Here is an 18,326-nt window from a genome sequence, read left to right on the forward strand (position 1 = left end):
CTCTGGAGCAGTCACATACACACACACACACTCTGGAGCAGTCACATACACACACACACACTCTGGAGCAGTCACATACACACACACACACACTCTGGAGCAGTCACACACACACACACACACACACACACTCTGGAGCAGTCACACACACACACACACACACACACACTCTGGAGCAGTCACACACACACACACACACACACACACACACTCTGGAGCAGTCACACACACACACACACACACACACTCTGGAGTAGTCACATACACACGCACACTTAGGAGTAGTCACATACACACACACACACTTAGGAGTAGTCACATACACACACACACACTTAGGAGTAGTCACATACACACACACACACTTAGGAGTAGTCACATACACACACTCTGGAGCAGTCACATACACACACACACACTCTGGAGCAGTCACATACACACACACACACACTCTGGAGCAGTCACATACACACACACACACACTCTGGAGCAGTCACATACACACACACACACACTCTGGAGCAGTCACACACACACACACACACACACACACACTCTGGAGCAGTCACACACACACACACACACACACACACTCTGGAGCAGTCACACACACACACACACACACACACACACTCTGGAGCAGTCACACACACACACACACACACACTCTGGAGCAGTCACACACACACACACACACTCTGGAGCAGTCACATGCACGCACACATGCACACACGCACATTCTGGAGCAGTCACATGCACGCACACATGCACACACGCACATTCTGGAGCAGTCACATACACACACACATACACACACTGGAGCAGTCACACACACACCCACTGGAGCAGTCACACACACACCCACTGGAGCAGTCACACACACACCCACTGGAGCAGTCACACACACACCCACTGGAGCAGTCACACACACACCCACTGGAGCAGTCACACACACACCCACTGGAGCAGTCACACACACACACACTGGAGCAGTCACACACACACCCACTGGAGCAGTCACACACACACCCACTGGAGCAGTCACACACACACACACCCGCTGGAGCAGTCACACACACACACACACACACGCTGGAGCAGTCACATACACACACACACACGCTGGAGCAGTCACATACACACACACACACGCTGGAGCAGTCACATGCACACACTGGAGCAGTCACATGCACGCACACACACTGGAGCAGTCACATGCACGCACACACACTGGAGCAGTCACATGCACGCACACACACTGGAGCAGTCACATGCACGCACACACACTGGAGCAGTCACATGCACGCACACACACTGGAGCAGTCACATGCACACACACACACTGGAGCAGTCAGACACACACACACTGGAGCAGTCAGACACACACACACACACTGGAGCAGTCAGACACACACACACTGGAGCAGTCAGACACACACACACACACTGGAGCAGTCAGACACACACACACACACTGGAGCAGTCAGACACACACACACTGGAGCAGTCAGACACACACACACACAGGAGCAGTCAGACACACACACACTGGAGCAGTCAGACACACACACACTGGAGCAGTCAGACACACACACACTGGAGCAGTCAGACACACACACACTGGAGCAGTCAGACACACACACTGGAGCGAGCACACACACACACACACACACACACACACACACACACACACACACACACACACACACACACACACACACACACACTTCATATATACCTTGTGTGGTGTCCTTTCATTTGGTATTCAAGGGATTATTATTGGTAAAACAGCTGGCTTCACATGCTCTCTGAAGTTTTAGCCTAAGACTGCTTTGTCCATGCTACCACTAGGATAGCTGGTTTATAAGGTTGACTTTACAACCATCACCAGAAGGTTGTTTGGACTGATACAGGGTACCCACTAGAATAGTGGACATCATATACCAGGCCAACTTCTCACAAAGGCAATCAAAAAGGGCTCGGCATTAAGGTGGAATGGCCTCAGCAGTTATAGAATTTAAAACCTACATCTAAGAAAGACTAGCATTTCATGAGTTCTGCATTTAGTTCCATTAAAACATTACTAGGCAGAGAAACAGAATGCAGATCTCAAGTTCTATATCCTATTAAAAATGTGCAGCTCATTCAGCCAGAGTTTCTTTGTATTCTATAATGGCAACTCAAAATTACAAATACAGGAGAAAAATGAAAAAGACTACACAAACTTCAATGTGTTTCTATGAGGGGAAGCAGAAGATGATGAATTGAAGTCCATAGACATGTGAAGAGAATTATTTACATAGCGCACTGGGGGTCTAAAATAACATATTGGGGCTCTTTTTCAAACTTGCATATATAGAATTGTAAAAATGTCGGATAGGTAACACCTTTCAGAATAAAACACCCCCTCTCACGTGCTATTGTAAGTTATGGGGGTCGGGCCGGGGATCCCAAGCATTGTACGATGGGCTCCACTCACACCGATTCACTTCTCATAGTCTGCTGTGAGGCGTAAACGAGGCAAGGAAGCACAGCAGGGACTATTAAAGAAAAGACACTTCTGTTCATGGTGTAATGGAAGGGATGGGGAAACGTCACTATACATATCAACTAATGTGCAGTTACTCGGCCCTCTGCCGAAAACAGGGACATGCTCTTAAATTAGTAAAAAGTGCAGACTGCCCTTGAAAAAATGAGGCCATCTGGTCACCCTATCCCCTGCACATCGTCAATGCCTGTCTCAGTGATTTCTACCGCCTCATCTCTATTTTGGACCTCTATCCGTGCAGGTGCATACCTGTATCCTTCCTCTCTCATCACCATACTTTTATTTCTTGCCTCTCACTATGCTCGACTATTTCATAAATCTTCTTCCCCCACGCATACTCACGTCTCCACTCTCTCCCATGTCTGTGCAGTCTTTTATTTCTCCCCTGCCTTGTGTACGTAGGGAGGCCCGAGTCTTCTCCCCCCACCACTCCACTCCACCTCTCAGTGCAGGCCTGTTTCCTCTACTCACACTCCCTGCGCAACTCCGGGCCTCTTTTTCTTTTCTGTTTAGTCTCTGTGCATGCACGTCTTGTCTTCAGTACCTTTTTATCTTCTCAGCGAATTCCTGTCTCCTCATAACTCACGATCTCTGACCTTGTCTGCCTACTGGGCCACCTCTTCTCTACACGCCTGGGTCCTCTCGTTTTACCCTCCCTTGGCATGCGTACTACACACCTCCCTATGTCTCCTTTCGTTTCATCCTCTTCCTCTGTGCAGTGTGCACGCACGCCTTGTATTTTGTATCTCTCTTCTCTGTGCATGCCTGCCTCCTTTACATTCACCCTCTCCTCCACGAGCATGGCGGACTCTTCTTTCTCTTGACCTCCACTGTGGTGGATGCCTGTCTCCTCTAGCCTTGTGCACATACATCTCCTGTGCCTCTCTCTCTCTCTCTCTCTCTCTCTCGCACTGTCTCTCTCTCCCCCCTTATCTCTCTCCCTTTCTCTCTCTGCCTGTCTCTTGCGCACCTCGTCTCCCTGCGCACCCCTCCCTTCCTTCGGTCTGCTCTTGGCCCCCCTGCATCTTTCCCCCCCCCCGCATCTCTGTACGCTTCCGGTCTCCCATGCTTCCCCCATCTACCAATGCCCACCCCTCTCTGGACCCCAGGTTTGATCGCATACATTTTTACAGCTGCGCAGCGCCGCTAAAACAAGGATGAAAAGCGACACAAAATGTCCCCTTTAATATTCATGTCAGGCAGCACAAGAACCAGAAAACTGCTTATTATTCCACGAGAACAAAGGCGATTTGGACGATTCTCTGTGAGACGTAAAACAAAGGAGAGTAGAGGAAGCAGAAATGTTCCTGAGCAAAAACTTGGATGGGGAAGGCGATCCCTAGAGTTGCAAATGGGGGTAATATGCACAATAAATACAGCAAGCAACGGAGAGTGAAATGGGAGGGGGGGGGGGGCGGGAACGGGCACACAGGGAGGGGGGCGGAACGGACACAAGGACAGCGGGAGGGGGCGAGAACGGGCACAGGACAGGGGGGGGCGGGAACGGCGCACGGACAGCGGGAGGGGGGGGCGGGAACCGGCACAGAACAAAATACCTAAACTTACAAAGTGAAAACACATTTATAAACAAAATACTCCTTACCTGATCACTTCGTGGGAACTCGAATCTTGAACTAACTCCAACAACAGACGCATGTAAAATGAAGAGAAAAGGGCGACTCGAAAAAAAAAAATAACACACACCCACCGCCGCGATGGCGAACAGAAGTGGGTGGAGAGGGAAAAAATTGCGGGAACGCCCCCGGATCTGGTCCGTCCTTGACGGACAGATGCGGCTCCCAATGGCTAGCCTCCATTTATGGAGCTAGCCAATGGGAGCCGGGGGACGTTCCTGAAGTCCTTATTGGAATCAATGGATTTCGCCTGCGCCGAAAAGCTGCGCAGAGTGCAGCCTTCGGCAGGCGAAACCCAAAAAGGGAAAATAAGCAGAAATAAGGCACAAAAGAGCAGAGATGCAGAAAAGGGCAGAAAGGTGAAAGATATGAAAGGGTAGAAAAACGAGTGAAAACGAGTGAAGGAGCAGAGTGAGAGAAAGGGAAAATGGGCAGAAATAAGGCAAAAAAGAGTAGGGTGGAAGATAGAAAGGTTAGAAAAACGAGTGAAAACGAGTGAAGGAGCAGAGGGAGAGAAAGGGAAAACGGGCAGAAATAAGGCACAAAAGAGCAGAGATGCACAAAGGTGCAGAAGGGTGAAAGATAGAAAGGGTAGAAAAACAAGTGAAGGAGCAGAGTGAGAGAAAGGAGACAGAGGTCCACTGGACCACCAGGGATGAGGCGCAGGGAAACCTGCGGGTGGAGGAGGGCCTCGATCACTAACACTCAAGAGTGCAGGGGCACCTCACTTAATGGTGGAGCTGCGAGGGTGGGCGAGCAATTTCACTGACAATGAGTCAGTGGTCTTGCTCGCCTGTCCCCGCAGTGGCCGTAATTAAGTAGGGGTCGGGGAGGGCTGGACAGCTGGGAGGCGGGAGCGGAGCTGGATTGGGCTGGTCGCGCTGGGGGGGGATAGGGGCAGCGGGGCAGCAGCGGCGGGGAAAGGTAAAGGGAGGAAAGAAGGGATAAAGAAAAAAGTGAAAAGCAGAAATAAGGCACAAATGAGCAGAGATGTAGAAAAGGGCAGAAAGGTGAAAGATGGAAAGGGTAGAAAAACGAGTGAAAACGAGTGAAGGAGCAGAGGGAGAGAAAGGGAAAATGGGCAGAAATAAGGCAAAAAAGAGCAGAGGTGCAGAAAGGTGAAAGATAGAAAGGGTAGAAAAACGAGTAAAAACGAGTGAAGGAGCAGAGGGAGAGAAAGGGAAAATGGGCAGAAATAAGGCAAAAAAGAGCAGAGGTGCAGAAAGGTGAAAGATAGAAAGGGTAGAAAAACGAGTGAAAACAAGTGAAGGAGCAGAGGGAGAGAAAGGGAAAATGGGCAGAAATAAGGCACAAAAGAGCATAGATGCACAAAGGTGCAGAAGGGTGAAAGATAGAAAGGGTAGAAAAACGAGTGAAGGAGCAGAGTGAGAGAAAGGAGACAGAGGTCCACTGGACCACCAGAGATGAGGCGCAGGGAAACCTGCGGGTGGAGGAGGGCCTCGATCACTAACACTCAAGAGTGCAGGGGCACCTCACTTAATGGTGGAGCTGCGAGGGTGGGAAGAGCAATTTCACTGACAATGAGTCAGTGGTCTTGCTCAGTAGGAGGGTTTCTGTTTCCAATGATACTTTGCTCTTGAGGGGATTATTAGTACCACATTTAATACATTTTCATATGTACCTATATTTTTAACTCTAATTTCTGGTAACAAATAATTTCTGTAGGGTTTAAATGAGGAGTTAAGGTTTGAAGTAATTAGCTGAGATTTTTTTTAAAATGTTTAATAAAATACTTTCACACCTACATGTCATTCTGTGTAACATTTACATTGTTCTTGCATACCTAATCTGTCTCTGTGTAGTATTAGCACGAGTGTAGGTGTTAGCGGTTGAGTAAGAAAGGAAGAGTGAAAGTTCCGAGCTCAAAATTGTTTTTGTTTTGAGGGAGACAGTGCTGTTGATGAAGCAATCGTGGTTGGTCAGCTGTAATCCAGTGATCCTAGGATTTTGGATAGATATGCAGTTTTCTTTGTATGGTGAACAATTTACTTTTCACGTAATAGTAATTCTGCTGAGGATGACTTGTGCATTATGGATTTGAAATAGCCAGTTTCTAGGCTTGCTTAACATTTTTGAAGTAGCGGAATGACTGAATACCTTTGAGTGTTAAAGTGGATTTACAGGAACAGGGAGATGCTGCAAAGCTACAAAAGCATTTGGGCTTTGAGCGTCAGATTTAACGTTGTAAAACTAAGTAAAGGCTTAAAGTTCCTCGACAACCTAAGCATCCAATCATGGAATTATCCCTCATAGAATAGTCTGCAGGGATGTCGGATACCCATTGCCACACTCTCTAACCAACTGAAAACTTAGGGAGACCCATGGTTGGAAAACGCAAGTTGAAAAAGTGAGAATGAAGGAAGAGTTAAGCATCTCAGTTGACTTTGTTTTTCTAAGATCATGGCCAAATCACTGGCTGCACATAAGGAAGAAACTATTTACTTAAAATTAGAAATAGTTTTGCCAATAGAAAAACTTCCATATTCACATGCCCAGTATTACTCTTTGATCTAAGAGTTGGTTTTGGTAAAGTAACTAAAAAACAAAGTTTTACATCAGAGTGTCAACCACAGGCAAATTCAGCCTGACTGACAACAACTTCAACTGTGAGATCACAATGTCCCAATAGTTTAATTTTAGATTTTTTAAAGTTAGTTGGCAGAAATAAATAAAAATGCAGCCGCAATTGTTCCATGCTTATTATTACATGATGAAAGCATAGGTATACAACCATAAAACTCACCTCTGACCAGGAGAAAGGCATTCTTCATCTAAACTGAGCCCCTTGCGTATTGTCCCCTCGATTTCCGCAGCCAAGGAATCCTAGGTAACAAAGCAAACTTTTCAAGCATCTAAAAGGAATGTGCTAGAGTCCTCCCTTTTAAGAAAATAACTTCTTTACTTTCACAAAGACATGTTGGTGAAAGACTGATGGTTCAAATGAACAAGTTACTAACCTTAGGTAAAGTTCTAACTACAGATTCATTATCTTTTACAAAACCCCCTCCACAATGCTACAGCATGCCTCCATGTAGTGTGATACGGAACAGTGGTGACTCCTTACTGCGCCAGAAGTGATGGAGTTGAGCTACAAGTAACCGCCATCTCTGCATGCTGAAATGAGTTTCTTAATCTTTCTCCTTCCACACCCTCAGATGCAGAGCACTTCAAACAACGCAGGTGATAGTCTTTCAATCTAACGTGGGACCTTATTATGATGTACAGAAGTCCATTCCACAAAACAGGGAGGAGGAAGGAGGGAGGGTAGTGAGGAATGTGCAGTTAGGTAGAGTATCTTGCTGACTGCCAGGCCATGCAGGGCCAAATACAAACAATAGAAAGTCTGGCCTGTAAATGATTGATATGACTGTCTCCAAAAATGTATTTCAGCACCCACTGCAGATGGACTTAATAAACAGGTGCCAGGCTGCAAGGATGATATCTAAGACTACCTCTGCCAGCAAGTCAAAGGAGTTGAACAGTTGCGGCTCAGTCTCAACGCAATGAGGAGTAGAATATAGGGAGTGGAGTGCAGGGACCTCTCTTGTTCCTCAACAAAGGAGCTAGATGGATCAAAGGTTATATTCTCAGGCACACTAAATACCATACTCTTCTGGCCCATTCTGAGGATATAAAATGACTTGGACCAGGTCTCACCTGAACTTCCAGAGAACTCGAAGAGCTAGTGATGGGAATGCATTCCAGAGATCAGAGTCCCACTGCATATGGAAAAAAAACTCCTAATAGCCTTCTTGGAGGAAACTCCAATGTGCAGAAGCATTGACACTGCATGTTTACAGCGGTGGCAAACAGCTCCAGCTAGGGCATGCTACACTGATCAAAAAGATGCAACTTTGTTGGTCTGCAAGACGATATCTGAAAAATGTGTGTGCTCTTGCATTCAAGAACCGCACCAGGTGGTTGGCTACCAAAAAGATCTTCTGCTGGTCCAGCCGCCTCCTGAGGCACAAAGCCTCCTGGCACAGGATCCAGAACCATCCTTCACCCTGCTTGAAGGTAGTAAAACATGCCAGTTGGGTTGTCCTTCAGGACCTAAACCATCCTCCCACTGTTTGAAGGGAGAAAAGCTTTCAGGGCCAGATAGATTACCTGAAGCTACAGAAAACGGACACAGAGCTGGTTTTCCACCAGAGACTTGAGGCCTTTGATCTCCACCTCCAGCAGGTGACCCCTTCACTCAACCCAGCATTGATGCATCTGTCACAGGTAGCCTTGATGTTGGGCATACAGAACCTCACTTTTCACTGCAGGGACTGCATATGCCATCTAGCAATCTGGAGGAGGACAATAGAAAGCGTGCCCAAGAAAGCCTCAAACCATTACCACAAAGACCCATGCAGGAACCCAAAATGTCAAGATTCCATCCTGAACATTACGGACATGCAGATGAGGAGGAAAGTCCTTGAAAAACCCTCTGCGCTGCATTGAAGGGAATCCTCTAGCTAGGGCTCAGGTGGGACTTCAGCTCATTGATGGAAAGAGATTAGGAGCTCAGCTGTCATCCAGTTGTAGTCTAGGACTGACTGTTGTAAGCCTGCCTTGACCAGCCAGTCATTGAGGTACAGTGTCCCTGACCTCTGAAAAAGGGCTGAGACGAATGCCATCTCATTCAGATGCATGACGGAGCACTTATCGCTAGGGGTGGGGTAGCAAATAAATTAACATGGAGAGCTGCGCCAGATCCATATCAAGAGTTGGCTCAGGCTCAAAGAGATGGTCACAACCCGAGCCTTGAAAATATTTGGCATGTAAATCATGCAACGAACATCATGTTAGCATATGTTAAGATGTCTCCATTATTTAACAAGCATTTGCAATGCAATCGGTCTCGCATTAATTAAGTTTGAGCTATTGGCATTGCTAAATATTGCAACACCAATTACAACAAAAGTCTATAAATTATAGGTCAAAAAAATGTGTATATTTTTGTAGCAATGGTGGTATGCTGAGCTTTAGATGAATATGTTTAAAAGTAAAGTTTGCCATACTGCGATTGCTACAATAGCGAATTGTGGATGCGTTAACAACTGATGTGTGCACTGATGGCTGGTGGTGTGTGTGCCTGGTGGAAGCGTGCACTGACGTCTGGTGGTGTGTGTGTGTGTGTGCCTGGTGAAAGCGTGCACTGATGTCTGATGGTGTGTGCCTGGTGAAAGCATGCACTGACGACTGATGGGGTCTGTGCCTGGTGAAAATGTGCACTGACGGTGTGGTTGCGTGTGTGTGGTTGTATGTGTGTGTGGTTGTGTGTGTGTGTGGGTGTGGGTGTGTGTGTGTGGGTGTGTGTGTGTGGGTGTGGGTGTGTGTGTGTGGGTGTGTGTGTGGGTGTGTGTGTGTGTGGGTTGGGTGTGTGTGGGTTGGGTGTGTGTGGGTTGGGTGTGTGTGGGTTGGGTGTGGTTGTGGCTGTGTGTTGAACAAAAAGGTGTGTTATAGTAATGTGTATCTGTACAGTCTGGTATCCATTACTGAAATGGTCTCTTGCTGTAGGCCCTAGACTGGGGTTGTGATTCTTCCAGTAATTTTTCCACTGTGGTCTTCATACCTGAATCACGGTTGGTGTATAATTTTGGTTTAGAGGAAGAAGGGCTACTATCCTTAGGAGGTTTTGCTATAGCATAGCTGTGGGTCTTGTACATGGCGAGTGTGTAGTGGGTTGAGCTGCAAGGTTGGCGGCCATTTGCCTAACCATGTCAGCTGTTCTCCAGACATGTGGTTCTCACCAACCTCTTGCAGGTGGCTTGAATTTTCTGGCTAAAACGAGTGGCTGTACTTTAGTACTCATGCTTACTGTTCTAGCCTGAGACATCACAGAAGGCTCCTGGCTATTGGTAAGGGACTTTTATTTACTTGGCCTAAATGTTAAGTCTTAGTTATTTAAATATGTATTCAAGGGCCAGATGTAGGTAAATCCCATTTACCGATTTTGAAATACCGAATTTTACCGATTCGGTATTTCAAAATCGGTAAATGGGATGTAGGTACCAACATCTGGATTTTTTACCGGTACCTTGAAATTCGGTATTTACCGATTCGGTAAATACCGAATCGGTATTTGCTATTGAATCCTATGGGCCTTGAAGCCCATAGGATTCAATTCAAATACCGATTCGGTATTTACCGAATCGGTAAAAACCGAATTTGTCAAGGGTGCAGGGGGTGTCACTTTGACACCCTCTAGCACCCCCAAAACGGGCATGTGTGCAATGTGGCACACAGACATGCCCTAAGGGCACGTCTGTCTGTCACATGGCACATGTGTACATGCACAGATGTGCATGTACACAGGAATCGGTATTTTACCATGGATTTGTATTCCATGGTAAAATACCGATTCTGAAAGGCATGTGCCAATGGAAAATTGGCTACCCACATTGCATTTTCGGTAATTTTACCGAATCGGTAAATTTTACCGAATCGGTAATAATAACGATTCGGTAAAATTACCGAATATGTGCCCCTACATCTCCATAGCCCTTTACCGATCGGAAACGGCCGAAAATCGGTATTTTCGGCCGATTCCGATCGGTAAAGGGCTACCTACATCTGGCCCCTAGATCCCAAATGCCTGGTGTTATCCAACTATAGTTGAATCCTCCCGTTTGCCCCGGGCCCAGTCTTTTAATTCCCTGCTCTGACAAAGGTTAAAATGCCTGCAGCTCCACCAATAAAAAAAAATCCGACTATTCGAGAAACTCTGATTAAGAAAAGCTCTGATGAGACTATGACATCACAAGCGAGGATAAAGTTATGCCTCTGATGAATAAACCGTATTGGTGCTGTACTGAAACCCGAAACAATGGAACTGAAAGGAACTTTAAAGCAAAGATCTCGGCCAAATACTTTTATCATCAGGATTCTAAGACATAATACCAAGTGCTGTGCATTGCATTCACCCATAAAAAAACATCCCTGCTACTCAGTAGATTTCGATTAGAATTTTAAAAGTGTGTCCCTCCCACGCTTAAAGAATCAGGCTTTCCAGCCCTTTCTTATTGAGAGGTTTGCCAGAACTTGGATTATTAGTTAGGACGGATGCAAGCCCTTCACATGAAACAAGTCTAAGTTTCTCTTCACTGGGATCCAAAAATCCAGTTGTAGCACTTGACACGGTCAGGAAATCGAAGCAAAGCAATCCAGGGTTTACTTAAGGGAGGTGGTGTGGGCTTCTAGTAGCCCAGCTGGTTGGTGTAAAGCACTACTCAATAAGCAATTGTCACACCTGTGCTCTGTCTTACAAAAATGAAAAATACTTTCATTACACTACTTAATACTACCCTGAAAGGACTCATTCAACATCATTAACAACAAACCCACTATTGTCAACAGTACCAAATACCTAGGTGTCATCCTGGACAAAAGGCTCAATTTACAATCACAAATGAACACCACAAAGAAATGTGCTTTTTTAATTGCCTGGTGAATTCCAGGCTTCATTCCAGAGTAAAATCTGAAACCTCCTGTTCCATCGCTTGGTGCCATCTCCCTACTGGTCTTCCCAAGATTCCGCTTACTCCTCTTAAATCAGTCCTACATTCGATATGACGTTTAGTCGCTGTGGCCAAAAGGAATGACTATATTCCACAGATTCTGGTTTCAGTTAACTGGCTGCCCATTGAAGCTATTCACAATATGGCATGTATCACTCACAAGGCCTACACAAACGCTCTCCTTGTTACCTGGCTGACGAGCTTGAGTTATACAGTGGTGATAGACCATCACAGAATAAAAAAAACCCTTCAGGGTATATTCTGTATATCTGGACGGACAGATGAGAGATATCAATGTGACTTTTGTAAAATGATTTTGATGAATTAATATATTTCTATTCTGTATGTATTATTGTATAAATTGTGCATGTATACATACGAGAGATATCCATCTGAGTAACATCAGAAGGCTCTTTTTGATTCTAAACTAATAGCACAATTTTGAAAGAAATGTTATACTACTACTATAATCTTAAAATGTAACATTATTACATATAATTGGGCTCAGTAGTTCAGTTGTGTGAGGAAGAGTGTGAATAGGTGTGTGCCTGGTGTGTAAGGAAATCAAATGTCATGTGGGGGACACCATCCTGATTTTGTCGTAATCGACCCTGACCCCTACGTTTGTAAGAGTACCTCTCAATCTATTGTGAATCTGCTGCTAGAATCTCCAACCTTTAAAAAGAAACAATTAACAGCCCAATACTTTTCAGGAAACGTGAACAGGGTACAGAACTACTAGTCTCCTAAACTATGCTGATTCAGGTGGAAGATTTACATGCTGCACATTCCCTCTTGGATATTTAGTCGCCATTCGCTTCCCCCCAAGGTTATCATTTGCTTGTCTCCTGTTACAAGATTGCTCTGAATCCCGGGTTTCTCCTAGCTTAGAAATAGGTGCAGCTGGCTTAGTAGGCTGGCTAGTGACAGGAATATCTTTGGCGGTTGGTTGGGGCCTGCCCCTAGACTTGCACTCGCTGAGTTTAGGCTTTTCTGCGAGTACAGAGGTGTTCGAAGAATACCTAGTTATAGATAATTCTTTAAGTAAATTCATATACGAGATACCAGTGGCTTGAACTGATCCAAGTTGATCTGCTATTCGCTTGACCCTTTCTACAAGAGGGAGCAATAAAGATTTCAACAGCTGCTCTATATTTCTAAAAAGGTCATCTGGAGAAAGGGCATACAAGGAATTTTGATCGCTTTTACTTTGTGGATCAGTGCTAGGAGTTTTGGTGGGTAATGTGGGTTTAGGGTTTTTTGCTCTCGAACCTTTTTGTTTGTTTAAACCCAGTTTTCTTTTTCTGGGGAGAGATGGGGCAGGTGTTCCAGTACTAACATTTCTTGCTGGAAGTTGATCTTCCAAGGAACTATCCGTGGGGGAGTCAATTGTAATGCTGGTAAAATTACAAACCCCCAAACTAGTTGAAGATAGATCTTTGAGTTGGGGCGGGATACCAATATCCGTTAATATAGCAGAGGCAGCGTTGGGCACCACTGTTGGAGATGCGGCTTTCTGAATAACGCCTAAAAAAGGGTGTTTGTTCTGCCATTCTGCTGATATGCACCGTTCCACCTGCTCTAGCTCTCGTTCTACAACTGTCACTACCCTAGTGATGTAGTTATCTAGGGTCCCTTTAAGGGGGGTGGATGAACCCCCCACTACCAGTTTCCCACCCACACTAGGTTTTGTGCTCATTATAAAGTATCCACCATATAATGTAATAACAAGATGTTGAAATAATGTTCACAACAGTTCTTACTTATGAGTCCACGGTGGAACTAACGGATGTCAGGATGAAAGAGGGGTGGACCAGCCCAGCCTTGTCCAGCCCCAGACGGCCCCAGACGGCCCGCCGTTGTCCCGGGCTTCTCCCGGGACGCTCCCACGCAGCGGCGGCCCGGAACTGATAAATAGAGTACACTCTGTCCAGGGGGCGGGGCTGACCAGCGAACGCGGACCAGGTGCTACAGGTGAAGCAGGGGCTCCTGGTAGTTGGAGTCCCTGCAGCGTTCGACGCAGCCATCCTGATGCCCTCCTCAACCCCGAGACAGGAAGGAGAGCGGTGGCAGCTCTATGATGTCCAACACCTCTCCCGAGTCCAAGCGGCAGGCTACCTCTTCCTCGGGCAACAAAACAGTGGCGGCGCGCTTCTCTCCAGGTACAAACTAGGTCAGTTAATTCCCCTACACTATGCAACATAGGCCATCTTTAAACCCGAGCTGAAAGCCCTTTTTCAAAGACACTTTAGCAGGCCTCTCCAGTCTGTACTGCCTCGGTTTACTCTCCGCAGTGATCACCGCCTCGAGGCTTACCTCTCTACTTAGACTTCATTGGACACCGTCCTTTACTTGGCACCAGCCCGCATCTTGTTATTCAATTTAATGACTGTTGCAATGTTTGCCATACTTTAATGCTCTTGGATTACTGTAAATGTCCTAACATTTTTGGCTAATTTAATTTATGTGCATTGTTTAATAATCTATTTCTGTTGTGAAGTGCTCTGGCACCTAAGGGTGAAGTTCGTGCTATAAAAATACATAGGTAAACAACGACATTTCCAGGCGCAGGGCCGCCCCACAAGGCGCAGGAACGCGGCGCTCTCTGAGACGGGTGTGGTGTGCACGGATTGCAGCCTTTGCTGATAAGTGACAGGGTGGCTGTTCGGGTGGCACTCCCCACTGACCCGCATCCTACCGACTGACACCACAGCCCTTCTGAGGCTCTTTGTCCCTACAACGTGGTTAACAGTCCTGGGTGTGTGGGAAGGGAGGGAGGTAGACAAGCCTAGTCCTGGTGAGACCCCCAGGGCAGGAAGGGTGAATCTTCAACTCAGAGGGCGGCTCCGAAGTGCCGAGGCCCCGTGGAGAGGCGGGGGCAGTCGTAACTCAGGTGAGCCGTTGACAGCCGGAGAGGCACTCCGAGGGGGGTGGGAGGCTCAAACGAGGATAGGCTGCCCTTGCAAATCACAGAGTCTTCCGGGATCCCCCTACCCTTCCCGTGACCCTGTGCGCTTCTGTGCTAGGTGCCTGCTTCGCAGCTGACGTGAAGAATGTGCTTATCTGCTTTTTAAATAAACAAGCAGATAAGAACACTCTTTTACGCCAGCTACAAAACAGGCTAAATTGTCCGGAGGGGCAGAGCGAAAAGCGGACAGGGTGGCACCAAAACCCCTCTTTTCCAATAGGAAGCCAGCATTTACCATGAACGCTGACGCTACCCAATGGAAAAGGGGGCTGGGCTGACAGTACTCTTTTTAGAAACAATATCTCTCACAGAGGCGTGGCAGCAGCTTCGCTGCTCCGCCCACGCCTCTCCGTGACCTAAAAAAGGGTATTTCTATGCAGAAGTGTTTCACCTTCGTACATCAGATTAGACCTCTGCATTGAGAAATATTTATTAAAAGCGAGGTGTGATTTTTTAAATATTCGCCCCCCCCTCCAAATGACAATCCTTATAATGAAGTAAGGAACAAGTCAACTGTCATGTGTACCCTATATGTGGCCTAGATTCCTATTATGGATGGTACAACATTTTAGGTTATTAAATCGAACATGAGGTTTATGTACACAGCACATCTTGAACTCACGTGTTTGAAAGCGCCCTCATATGCAATTATGAATAAAAATGAGTAAGTGAAATGAATTATTTGCCTAGGATCACACAATTTAATCAAGTATAGAAGTCGATATTGATCTCAGATTTTTGAGTTTCACACTGTGCCATGGATTCCCTCTTTCGGACATCAAAGGTTAATGACATTTCCTTAGTTCTTGGAGAATGAGATTATAGCATGGCAGAATCAACATTTTATTTTTGACAGTTTTATATGGTGTGAACCATGTCCAAGGATATAAGAGTGCTTCACAACAGATCAATACCAGTTAAACGTTTTTCTTCAGCACAGGTAGAAGTGCCAGGATTCTACTATGGTTTTTCATGTTGCATGGTTGACAGCTGTAGGCACTAGGCCACATCATCTCATGTGACAGCTCGGCTCGTTTGGGCTCTAACTGAGCCTGAGCTAGGCATCTGGCTCGAGCTTTCAATGGCTCATCTATCTCTTCTTATCAGACAAATTTGGGTTGTGATCATGGCCCTAGTAATACAAACGTTATGCTGGACTGTGACCAGCACCTGCTTCCTACAGTCTCTGCATTATTTGAATGCTGTTGTTTTTGGGGGAGATACGTTGTCTCTAGCATACTCTAAAAGAATTTGGGAGTCGCCTGAAGACTGACAAAATTAGGAGCATAGGTCTGGATCCATGTAAAAAGAAAGGAACTGATGGCACGTATATGCGGCTCACTCCATCACTTACGGGGAGACAGAGTCATCACAAAGCTTTATGGAGCCACCTAGTGTTAGACAGGAGCCATGCTGAATGATTAACTGAATCCAGTCTGGATGAATTCAAAATTTGAAGAATCTGCGGTTAGAAGTATCTGTCAAAAAAGACTTGTCATTTAATATAAGGAATAAAGTATCTCCCCTGCTGTACATTACATTATACGAATATTGCAAGTCACAGAGGAGTTCCATAACGAATAGTTTCTTACCTGTCGGTGTAGTTTTGCAGCTTGAAGATCTTTCTGGATTCACTATGCTGTGCATATTCCGCGGTCTTGTGGTTGGGTCCGGATTCGTAGTCTTTTCTTTTTTTTTTTTTTTTGTAGCCCTTGTCGGCGTCACACCTCCTCGGGTGCATTTCTGGTGACGTTGGAATGCTTCCTGCGGAAGCTCCCACTCTTGGGCGCCATCTTCGGATTCTTTTTTCCGTGTTTCTTTCTTTTCCGAAGCCATGGCAATGTTCTATTCAGGTGATACATTTTTTACCACTTGTCCTTATATTCTCTTACTTCTTCTCCTCCTATTTCTTTTTTTTTTTTTTTTTGACCACCTCTTTTCTCTCCAGCCTCATCTTTCTGGCGGAGGTGGGTGGGTTCGCTAGTGAATCCAGAAAGATCTTCGAGCTGCAAAACTACACCGACAGGTAAGAAACTATTCGTTTTGCAGCGTGAATCTTTCTGGATTCACTATGCTGTGCATAGATTTCGTAGCGGTTTCTCATTTCCGTGGCGGCTGGGTGGAAGATGAGCTCTGGTTTCTGAATATATGCTGGAGCACCCTTTGTCCGACTTGTGCTTCTTTGTTCATCTGAACATCCACGCAATAGTGCTTTGTGAATGTGTGCACCGAAGCCCATGTTGCCGCCAGGCATATGTCTTGTATGGGTGTATTGGCCAGGAAGGCTATTGTAGCCCCCTTTTTTCTAGTGGAGTGGGCGCGTGCCCCCTCTGCCAGTTCTTCTCCTGCCCTTTTGTGGCAGAGTTGAATTGTTTGCGCGATACATCGTGCAATAGTGGTCTTAGTCACTGCCTTGCCCATGTAACTGTTGGCGAACGACACAAAGAACTGTTTCGTTTTCCTGTGTCCTTTTGTCCTTTCAATGTAATGCATGACCGCCCTTCTGGCGTCCAGGGTGTGCAGAGCTCGCTCTGCGCTAGTGGTTGGTTTTTGGAAAAAACTTGGTATCTGTATGGACTGGTTCATGTGGAACTTGGACACCACCTTCGGCATGAAGTGTGGGTCGGTCCTCATCACCACCCTGTCATTGTGTATTTGTAAGTAGGGCTCCTGTAGCGTTAGCGCTTGCAGCTCGCTCACTCTGCGTAGGGACGTAACTGCAACCAGGAAAGCAGTTTTCATAGTTAGCATCTTCAAGGAGGCCTTGTGAAGCGGCTCGAAGGGCTCCTTCATGAGTTCCGTCAGGACCACGTTTAAGTTCCATGCCGGTGGTGGTGCAATCCTTTTTGCTCCCTCGAGGAACCTCTTTACAACTTGTGATGTGAAGAAGCTTCTGCCCATCTCACCCCTTGTGTATGCCACTATAGCCGCCAGGTGTACTCTCAAGGAGGACGAGCTGAGGTTTTTCTCCAGTAAGTGTGTCAAGTACTTCAGTACCGTGGAGTCCTTTTTCATTTTATTGTGGAGTCTTTCCCTCCTGCACCACATCGTGAATCTTTTCCACTTAGCGACATAGCACTTCCTTGTGCTGGGCCTTCGTGCCTCCCGAAGGACCCTGAGGGTGCCCTCTGGCAGTCTCAGATGTGCGAACTCTATGTCTTCAGGAGCCATGCTATTAGGCTCATGCTCTCTGGTTCTGGGTGCAGCACCTCTCCGTTCTGCATGGAGAGCAGGTCTTTTCTTCTGCCGAATCTGTGGGGTGCACCCTGCGCCATCTCCATGATCTGCGAGTACCATGTCTGCCTCACCCACTGTGGCGCGACCAGTATCAGGGTCATGGTGCTCGCTCTGCACTTGCTCAGTACTCTGTGTATCAGTGGTATCGGGGGAAAAGCGTACGCAAATTTCCCGGACCAATCTATCCATAGGGCATTCTCAAGGGACCCTTCTTCGTGTTGTCTGGATGCGAAGTTTCGGCATTTCGCATTCTGGCGTGCTGCAAACAGGTCCACTGATGGCGTTCCCCACCTGTTGAACAGCCTCCTTGTCTCCTGAGCATTGAGCTCCCACTCGTGGGATGCTGAGGTCTGTCTGCTCAGCCAGTCTGCCTGAATGTTCTCCTTTCCTGGTAGGTGTATGGCTAGCAG

The 18,326-nt window shown here is 46.5% G+C and overlaps 1 protein-coding gene across 4 annotated transcripts in view; it reads right to left on the reverse strand.

Moving 5' to 3' along the window:
• The window catches only part of TRAK2 (trafficking kinesin protein 2), an 845,826-nt gene that overhangs the window by 556,387 nt on the left and 271,113 nt on the right, over positions 1-18,326 (reverse strand). For all 4 annotated transcript variants that reach the window (XM_086955254.1, XM_086955252.1, XM_086955251.1 and 1 more), the window contains one exon: positions 6,947-7,026. In XM_086955254.1, coding sequence (XP_086811380.1) covers positions 6,947-7,026 — 80 coding nt within the window. The remainder of the gene's footprint in view (positions 1-6,946; positions 7,027-18,326) is intronic.

This window comes from Lissotriton vulgaris, chromosome 2_1 (genome assembly GCF_964263255.1).
Source record: "Lissotriton vulgaris chromosome 2_1, aLisVul1.2, whole genome shotgun sequence".
Lineage (NCBI taxonomy): Eukaryota > Metazoa > Chordata > Amphibia > Caudata > Salamandridae > Lissotriton > Lissotriton vulgaris.